At 46.2% G+C, this 10,101-nt stretch overlaps 1 protein-coding gene across 1 annotated transcript; it reads left to right on the top strand.

Moving 5' to 3' along the window:
• Positions 1 to 2,527: 2,527 nt before the first annotated feature.
• LOC123107103 (sugar transport protein 7) lies at positions 2,528 to 7,530 on the top strand. Its single transcript, XM_044529102.1, has 3 exons — positions 2,528 to 2,751; positions 5,753 to 6,069; positions 6,159 to 7,530. The coding sequence occupies exons 1-3, from the start codon at positions 2,610 to 2,612 to the stop codon at positions 7,260 to 7,262; spliced, it is 1,563 nt and encodes a 520-aa protein (XP_044385037.1). The 5' UTR covers positions 2,528 to 2,609; the 3' UTR covers positions 7,263 to 7,530.
• The last annotated feature ends 2,571 nt before the right edge of the window (positions 7,531 to 10,101 follow it).

Raw genomic sequence — 10,101 nt, 5'->3', positions numbered from 1 at the left:
AAGGAACAACTAGTTTCAAGTCTAAAACTTGTCAACCCCCTAAATTTTGCCATATGCAGTAATTAAAAGGGAGAGAGTTGCCATGCTAATTAACGAAAAAGAATGTGAAAATCGTCACAACCCGCTGACTAAGCACACATAAAAGAGACACCACACACACCAACGAGGACTGTGGTCATTGCATCTAATTGTGTGCTTTTTGGTTCATTTCTTAGTAATAGATGTTTTAAGATGGAGCAAAAGCGCACCATGCAGTGGCGGAGCCAGAATTCAAGTATAGGGGGACCGAGTACATATATTGATCTAATCTCATTGACAATTACTTGTCGCTGCTACTAAATTTGTCGATCGTTGGGGGGGGGGGGGGGGGGGGCAGGCCCCTGCTCGTCCCCCCTGGCTCCGCCCCTGGCACCATGTAACTGCGATCTACGACTATCTTGAACGATACCATTTGCTCAGGTTAAGATACAGGCAATCAATTTGCGCATAACAAAATTCTTTACCTCGTGGCAGCAGCTGATATGTTATGCTTACTTTGGAAGGTAAAAAATCGCATAAGTGCGATGCTCAATAGATATTGTGATTGTGACCTATGAGGACGAGTATATGGAGAGCTTTATTACCTCTGTCGACCTATCAAGTCCAATACGTATTACTATATTATCCTTTGTGTTGATAAAAGGGCTTCATAGATGATCGAAATATGTTGCCGCAGGCCGGTTTTTGGGACATCTACATGCAATGACCAGTAATAACATGAGGTCATTGCAAACGATCGTATACTTTTTGGGCCATTTCTTACTCAATTTTGAAGACCAAGCAAATATTACCCAGCCTAACAACAACAAAGGATTAAGAAACAAATAATTGGCATTTTGTTATCTCTTAGATAGCTAGCTTATCTTTGTCTTGCTGGGCGTCTAGTTCAATTTTTTCTATCTTTTTTAAGAATGTGTTACAATTATTTTTTTCTCGCGGCATATCGGCTTTAACTTAATTTACTTGCAGGAGCAGCAGGATATGTATGTAACGGCACTGTGCAAGCATGTGCGTCAAAGGAAATGTCACATTCATAAACTCGGGCATCCGATCTCGATCGTGCTGTGAGTGCATGCACCTTGCACCCACCTTTGTTCTAGATAGGACAGACGATAGCAAAGAGCCACCTATTAGCTTTATCATGCTCATCGGACAATGATGTACACGATACAGTTTCAATAATTCAGGACCATCTGCTATGACCTAGTAGTCCGCCTGCATCCTCTCATATATAGTCCATAGGCGAATCATCATTTCCTCGTCCAGAACACGCACGAGATCTGCGACGTCTTTCTATATAGTTTTGCGAATATCGCAATCATTGTCGGTAGAACTGTTCTTCGTCCCGTCGTCTTCCCGAGGACGAAGCCCAAGTGTGCGTCCAACAAATCTGGCGTTTTGTGCTAGTAGTACATAGGTCATGATATTTTGGCTTTCACGTGGTCAGTTGCTAATTTCTTGGTTGCCTCTAGATTCTTGCCAGCTCCCCCACACTTCCTTCACGAATCTTCCAAAAAAATTGGCCAACAAAGCGCTAGCCAATTTTTGGGGTTGGCAAAAATTGGCAGGGCATGCTATCATGAAGCAAGCACGCCCTAGTTCACCTGCATGCATAGTCCACAGACGAATCATTTCATCGTCCAACACGCAGGAGATCTGCGCTCTGCGGCGCCTTTGCACATACATCAAGATCGTAATCATTGCCGGCAGGGGGGCGTAAAGGCAGCCCACGGATGTCCGAGATCCACGACGGGTCATTGGATAGCTCCGTCCATGGACGCAATACTGTTCTTCCGCCCCACAACTCTGGCGACAGGCGCACGCCGTCGCCGGCCACGCACTTGCTGACTTGTCCCGCTGAAGCTTCAACCACTCGTATGCTTCCCCGAAACAGGACTCGTCTCCTCTCAGAAAAGAGAAAGATGCGTTGGACGCGACAGGGTTCGTCCTCGCCACCTTACGTGCCACCGGGACGGGACGGGACACAAGGGAAGGACGGGACAGCACCTCACCTCAGTGCAGCCAAAGCCAACGCCCGGAGCCGTGCGTACCATGGGACGCGACGGCCGGCGACGAGACGTTTTATCTGTCAGCAGCTCAGCATCGCACTATTGTTAACCGTACTGTCCTGTGGGACAGCGGAATAACCTGGTTCTTATCAGAGGCGATCGACCGGGGCAAGTGCCGGGCACAGGGCTGTGGACCTCCGGGTGGCATCGGCATTGGCAGAATGTGCGCCGACGTGGTCGACGCACACCACATAGCGGCGCCACATCGTGCTGCTCGTGTTCACACATGGCGCGATCGATCGTCGATCGATTCGGATCGGATCGAGCGAGGCACGATTTGTTCCAGAAAGGTGGCGCGCGTGTCACCAATACCTGATGTGACGGCGATGTTACTTGCCCCCGCCACTCCTGTCGCTCCCCTATGCGGAGCTACAAAAAGGTAGCGCGCGCATTGCTTCTCCCATGACCATGTGGTAGTAGTAGAGTCGAGAGCTCTTGCTCCTTGGCCATAACGTACGTGCACACGACTGCCCCTTGACTTGAACTGTTCCGGGAGAGGGGATGGCTGGCGGCATGGCTCCGCTGGGGGTGAAGAAGGAGAGGGCGGCGGAGTACAATGGCCAAATGACGCTCGCCGTCGCCATGGCCTGCGTCGTCGCCGCCATCGGGGGCTCCATCTTCGGCTACGACATCGGGATCTCCGGTACGTACCCACTAGCTAGCTAGCTAGGCTAGGTGCATGCATGAACAATCATGTTGTTCTATCCTTTTCATTATTATATCTCGGTTGAGCCACTCACTTGGGGTTCGGTTGTACAGTACGAGTGTGGCTATTTTTCTCTGCCGTGCTTGTTGCCATTGACCCTACAGGTAGACCCCTATGTGTTGTTTCTAAGCCGAGCTCAAAACCTAACAGCATGTAGCAATTCATACTGTTGTGATAACCTAAACCGAACACGCTTCTCACAGTCTCACAAGTCGGGGTCGGGCTTCTCGATTATTCTAGCTAGAAGAGGTAGCCTCTAGGCGAAGAGGAAACCCTAGCTACCGAATTTTACTCGGAGGCTGGATGCTGTTAGGTTTAGGTTATCAAAGAGAAGAGAGAGTTTTTAGAAGCATGCAGGCAGTAAATACGTACATATCGGATGTCTTATACTACTAGCAGGATCATCACGTAACGTTGTAGCGATCTGTAACTTTGAAGCCAATCCAATCAAACTCCTGATAAGTATATGGATTTTTTCCATGAATAATCAAAATAATTGTTCTAAAAAAACCAAAAATGGATAACCCAGACCTCCCCATCATGCTATGCCTACAACCATTTTTTTATTAAACATAAAATAACTCCAAGTCATCGAGTGCCAAAGGTTCACAGCAAGACACGACCACACCTTGCCGAAACAAAATTACTACATAGTTCATCCACATAATCTGCTACTGGCATGCCATTTAAACTGGTTGAACAAACAATGTGCGACCGTTTTCAAGCGGATGCACCCGACGGCCATAAGCCTTGCGTGTCTACATGTTGTAGTGATGACCATGTACGAGTTGAAGCCGTAGCTCCGAAGATAATCTGCAAAAAAAGGGAAAATATATTAGTTAAAAACACAATCATTTAGGCAATTCCAAATTGCGCAAAGAATGGCACAAACTCCTACTCGGGTGTGACCCTTCAGATTATGGCGAATACCATCCACATCAAATCAAAGAGGCGAATGAACATGATGGGAATAATGATGAATAGTTTCCTCTTGGTCACAAAAACAACAATAATGATGAATACCATCCCCTCTTTAGGTATCTAAAAAAAGAGCATGAACATGAATAGGCTCGAAGAACAACGTTGATGAAGGTAAGTCGTCCTCCATATGACAAAGGCCTACCCTTGCGACTGTTGAGCTTGTTTTGGGAATAGTCTTCAGCTACTTTCCATTCCTTGTTGGTGAGCCTATAGTGATGAATGAGGACTCTGATGTATGCAAATGGAAGGGATCCCACCTCACAGCCAAATAGATGCATGTACTGGCTCTCCTCTTTGGCCTTACCAAAATAGGATATCTTACTTTTGTGCAAATTAGTTTTCACACCCGAAACTTGTTCGGGAAGACACGTGATCAAACTAATCGCCTTTTTAAATTCATGTTCATAAAAATGACCATGTAAACCACATGCTAGAGGACAGTCACACTTTCATCAATCAGATGTGGAATAAGGTCCCCAACCCGACCATCCTCCTTAGCCTCTGCTATAAGAATATAGTACATATCTGCGCTATTTTAAATAGAATTGGTGACATGGGGTCACCTTCCTCAATCCCTTCTGGGTATGGAAATAATGACTGCTATCACCATTGACCTTAACCCCAACACTCTCTCCTTGAACATAAGAGTCCACTTGTTGCCTGCATTCAACCGTAAATCATTCCCGCGAAGGGCTTGCTCAAAAGAAATAACAGTTTACTTTGTTGTATGCCTTTTCAAAGTTCACCTTAAAGTTAACTCCATCGAGTTTCTTAGTGTGTAGCTCAATAGTTATCATGAAGGACGACCACTTCCTCAACAATATTGCGAATAGGCATAAAGTTGTCCGGGTTGGGTACACCAGAGTATGAGCCATACTAGTCAATCGGACTAGAATGTTTGGCTCTCGGGTGTAATTACACCTGATTTTTTTAAATTGTAATTTGTAAGGAAGTCAAAAAAATCCTGAAACTTTTTACGAACAAAGTAGATTATTGTTGCACTCGTATAAGAACTTTTGCGAAGAAATTTGTCATTTTTGTCAGAATTTTGTCAGAGAATATTCCGTTGCAGAATATTTTTTGTACGCCAAAAACGACAGCTCAACTTTGTTGCGAAAAAGTTTTGGAACGTTTTGACTTTTTCTGAAAATATATATATATAATACGTAACCAGGTGTAATTACCACCACGTTCCAAAGGGTATTTGCCATCTATTTGTGCCTACCTTAGTGAACATTTTAAAACTGGTATTCAACAAGCATATGGGTCATAATTAGTCAACCTGAACAACAGAAGCCTGATAATTCCAAAGTTGATGTCACTCTAGGGATGAAAACGGAGTGGAAACTTAAAACGGAAAGGAAATACGGAAATTTGCAAAACAAAAAATAAAATAGAATTTTTTACGCTTAATCGGAAACAAAAACGGAATGATGTTTTTCGGCGGAACATGCATGGAAACAGAACTTTATAATTCCATGAATATGGAATTTCTAATTTTACTATGGGCTTCTGGCTGTTTTGTAGCCCAATAATCAAACAACAAACAATGACAAAATGAGCAGAATGATCGATGTGAGGCCCAACTTCTACGACCATGCACCTACTCAACTAGACCCTACGTAATTGTCCAGTACTAACACAATACTACGCTAAGTCGCTAACCTAATCATGTTATTTTGTAGCCATGTTCAATTAACTAAAATTGTTAGTTTGCTTGGGTTTTATCTATGGTCCAAGGGAGTTTTAACTTCCGGCCAACACCTGCTTTCGTTTCCGTATCCGCTCCGCGTTCGTTTCTGATAGTATATGTTTTCATATTCATTCCGGATTTCTGTATTCGTTTTCACTTCTATAAAAAAATGAAAACAAATATGGTAGCATCCAGTTCCGTCCGTTTTCGTTCCGTTTTCATCCCTATGTCACTCTGTCTAACTTATTACACATGTTGCTACAGGAGTGAACACCATGGACCCGTTCCTCGAGAGGTTCTTCCCGGTGGTGTTCCGGCGAAAGAACTTGGTAAGCTTAGACAACTACTGCAAGTACGACAACCAGGCCCTCTCTGCCTTCACATCCATCCTCTATCTCTCCGGCCAAGTCTCTACACTTGCGGCCGCGCCGGTGACAAGGAACTACGGCCGCCGTGCCAGCATTATCTGCGGCGGCATCAGCTTTCTTATCGGCGCAGCCCTTAACGCGGCGGCTGTGAACCTCACGACGTTAATCCTCGGCCGCGTCATGCTTGGCGTCGGCATCGGTTTCGGCAATCAGGTGTGGTAAGCTCAGACATACGGAGAGTGGGTGATTGCATGTGTGCTTGTACAGCATTGCCACTGAACAACTTCTTGGTGCCATCGTAGGCTGTGCCGCTGTACTTGTCGGAGATGGCGCCGGCGCACCTCCGCGGCGGGCTGAACATGATGTTCCAGCTCGCGACGACGCTTGGCATCTTCTCGGCGAACATGATCAACTATGGCACGCAAAAAATCAAGCCGTGGGGTTGGCGTCTCTCGCTTGGTCTTGTGGCAGCGCCGGCGCTGCTGATGACGGTGGGCGGGATCCTCCTCCCCGAGACGCCGAACAGCCTCATCGAGCGCGGGCGCGTCGAGGAGGGTCGGCGTGTGCTGGAGCTGATCCGAGGAACCGCGGATGTCGACGCCGAGTTCACGGACATGGCGGAGGCGAGTGAACTGGCCAACACCATCAAGCACCCGTTCCGGAACATCCTGGAGCGGCGCAACCGGCCGCAGCTGGTGATGGCCGTGTGCATGCCGGCATTCCAGGTCCTGACGGGCATAAACTCCATCCTCTTCTACGCGCCGGTGCTGTTCCAGAGCATGGGCTTCGGCGCCAGCTGGTCCCTATACTCCTCCATGCTCACTGGCGCCGTGCTCTTGTTCTCCACACTCATTTCAATCGCCACCGTCGACCGGCTTGGCAGGAGGAAGCTGCTCATCAGCGGCGGCATCCAGATGATCATTTGCCAGGTGATCGTGGCGGCGATACTGGCGGTGAAGTTCGACGCAGACAAGCATCTATCCCGGGGCTGCTCGATCGCGGTGGTGTTCGTGATCTGCCTCTTCATGCTCGCGTTCGGGTGGTCGTGGGGGCCGCTGGGGTGGACGGTGCCGAGCGAGATCTTCGCCCTGGAGACGCGGTCGGCGGGGCAGAGCATCACGGTGGCCGTCAACCTCTTCTTCACCTTCATCATCGCGCAGGCGTTCCTGTCGCTGCTCTGCGCCTTCAAGTTCGCCATCTTCATCTTCTTCGCTGCGTGGATCGCCGTCATGACCGCCTTCGTCTACGTCTTCCTGCCGGAGACCAAGGGCGTGCCCATCGAGCAGATGGTGCTGCTCTGGAGCAAGCACGGGTTCTGGAAGAACGTCATGCCGGGCATGCCACTCGAGGACGGATGGGGACCCGCTGGGGATAGTGCTCTTGCCGATATCAGCATTCACAAGTGAAAATCATTTGTGAACAGCGGATATAGATATGCGTGGCTCACAGCACGCGACGCGCGCGTGCTTGCAGTGGTTGGAGCGTGTGCGTCTGCGTTAGTTAGCTCTACTAACTCATCGTGTTGTATCAGAGTGCACACACGCCGCACCTGCACGCGCTCACTTTTGGTGGGTGTGAAGCGTATGCTCTCGTCCTATGCTTGGATAGCGTGAGTAGGGCGTGGTCAGTGTTTTCCTAGCGTGCCTAAGAAACATACAAGTTTTTTTTAAGGAGGCTTACCCCTGGCCTCTGCAACGATGCATACGGTCATCTTATTAAAAAGTGTATAGAAACTACTAACCACAGTGCGTTATTACGAAAAAACATACATAGAAAATATCGGTGCTTTCCTCTTTTCTTTCGGTAATCATGCTCTATACTTCTTAGGGCAGTCTCGTTGAGTAGTAGGGCATTTTGGAAACCGATGAAGGCCTTATCTTTGAAATTTCAAAATTCAAACTTTTGAGTTTCACAAAATTCTGAAAAAAAATATACATGCATACAAGGATGTAGTGTGTATGCGTGTAAAATTTCAGGATGAAATTCCTTGAATTGTGAGTTGCACAAAAAAAATGAAGGACTTTAAGGATGAATAGTACATATCATGTGCAAAAAAACATAAGGATGAATAATACATATACTAAAAAGCCCCAGATCTGTTTACTTTGTGTAGCTCTCACTTTAACGTACTTCAATCTGAAATTTTACACATGTACATTATGTGTCTAGGTATGTGTGTATTTTTTTCAGAATTTTTTAAAACTGAAAAGTTTAATTTTGTTTAAAAGTTTCCAATTTAAGGCCTCCATGAAACTTGTTCTCCATTTTCGCATTTTTGAGTCTCAGTGCACTATATCTGAAGCTATATCTGGTGACAGTAAATAGATGCTTAGATATAGCAATCCCAGTGAGAACGGCATTTTGGAGCTCGGCCTCCATGAAGGCCAATTTTTTTGAAGAAAAATAAAATAAAATAAAATTCATTCTTTTTGGTTTCACAAAATCTGAAAAGAAAATTGTACAAGTACACAAGGATGTGATTTGTATGTGTGTAAAATTTCAGAATGAAATACTTTGAGATGCGATCTCTGCAGAAAGAATAAATTCATGGACTTTTGGGATGAATAGTATCATGTATTAAAAATCACATATTTGTCTTTTTTACACAGCCCTCATTTCAACATATTTCGTCCTAAAAATATACACACATGTGTGTTATGCCTCCATGTATGTCTGTATTTTTTCAGAATTTTTCGAAATGTAAAAATATAAGTTTTGTTGAATTTTGAATTTTTAGGAAACGGCCTCCGTAGAGGCCGAGCTGCAAAAGCAATTTTCGAGTCCCAGTGCACTATATCATAGTGTTGTATCCAAAACAACCCGTGTCACATCCCAAAATTTCAGTTTTTGAATGTGAATTATTAAAATATGGTTAAATAAAAAAGTTTGATTGTGATGCTTGAGCTTAGCTAGCATCAGGATCCAGTCGCACGACTTTGAAAGGTACCTACCGCTCAGCCGCTGATCTCTCAGATATTGACGGCGCGTGACGTGTTGCCAGAAAGCATCTGCATATCATCGTCACGGTGGTGTGTGAGGAAGTCCTAGATTATGGGGTTTTCGAGTGTCCGGGCTATTTGATATGGACCGGATTAATGGGCCGTAAAGATACAAGGCAGAAGACCTTCCCTCGTGTCCGGGTAGAATTCCCCTATATGTGGATGGCAAGATTGGTGTCCGGATATATAATTTCCTTCCTCTACAACTGTACAACCCTAGGCCCTTCCAGTGTGTATATAAACTAGGGACGATCAGAATTCACATAGGCTAGACATCTAGGGTTTAGCCATTACTATCTTGAGGTAGATCAACTCTTGTAACCCTTATACTCATCAAATACAATCAAGCAAGACGTAGGGCTTTATCTCTATTAAGAGAGCCCGAACTTGAGTAAACATTGTATCCCGCTTGTCCCTTGTTACCTTCGATCCTCAGACGCACAGTTCGGGACCCCCTACCCGAGATCGGCCGGTTTTGACACCGACATTGGTGTTTTTATTGAGAGTTCCGCTATGTCGTCGACAGTAGGATCGATGGCTCATCTTGTCATCAGCGACGATGCTGTTTCCGGGGAGACCTTTCTCCCTGGTCAACTTTTCGTGTTTGGCGGTTTCTCTCTGCGTGGCAATTCAACTGGTCACCTTGAGCAGATCGACAGTTACGCCCCTGGTCATCAAATCAGGTTCGAAAACCTGAATTACATCACTAATATCTGAGGAGATTTGATCTTCGAAGGGTTATCGGCCCCGGCCGCCGCTCCTCATCCACATGAAGGAAGCCCGTCCATCATCAGATTTCGCTCAGGGATCGACCCTCATACCCGCCCCGGCCTTAAATCCAGAGCGGGCCACTCTGTCCAAAGACGGGAGAATAAACCCCGCCGGACTCTCCCCTTTTATGGAGTTACCTGCCGGAGACCCAGAGGTGACCATGTTGTCAACGGGCCCGGAGTCCAACAGGACTCTCCTTGTCATCGGTAGGGCTGGGCGCGTGGTTAAACCGAACCGATCGATTCGGTTTCTCAGGTTTTGAAGAAATTCGGTTGTGAGAAAACAGGGACCGATCGGTCATTTGCAAAACAACTAACCGAGGAGTTCGGTGGCCCGATAATTCGGTTCAGTCTTTGGTTGAGACCAGATTGACCAATACAGATTAGAGAAGGAAAAATACGAGCACGCTTTCGAATTGATTTGCAAATAAAATTGATGCACACGGTTGAAACAAGATCATGCCTGTGAAAATCAG

The sequence above is a fragment of the Triticum aestivum genome, chromosome 5A, assembly GCF_018294505.1.
Source record: "Triticum aestivum cultivar Chinese Spring chromosome 5A, IWGSC CS RefSeq v2.1, whole genome shotgun sequence".
Classification (NCBI taxonomy): domain Eukaryota; kingdom Viridiplantae; phylum Streptophyta; class Magnoliopsida; order Poales; family Poaceae; genus Triticum; species Triticum aestivum.
The sequence above is the reverse complement of the archived record's forward strand: the minus strand, read 5'-3'. Positions and strand labels throughout refer to the sequence as shown.

Excerpts from the sequence above, each read along its gene's own strand:
- LOC123107103 (XM_044529102.1), top strand. The coding sequence starts at position 2,610 with ATGGCTGGCGGCATGGCTCCGCTGGGGGTGAAGAAGGAGAGGGCGGCG. Across the intron at positions 2,752-5,752 it reads CTACGACATCGGGATCTCCG|GAGTGAACACCATGGACCCG; the intron begins GTACGTACCCAC and ends ATGTTGCTACAG. Across the intron at positions 6,070-6,158 it reads GCATCGGTTTCGGCAATCAG|GCTGTGCCGCTGTACTTGTC; the intron begins GTGTGGTAAGCT and ends GTGCCATCGTAG.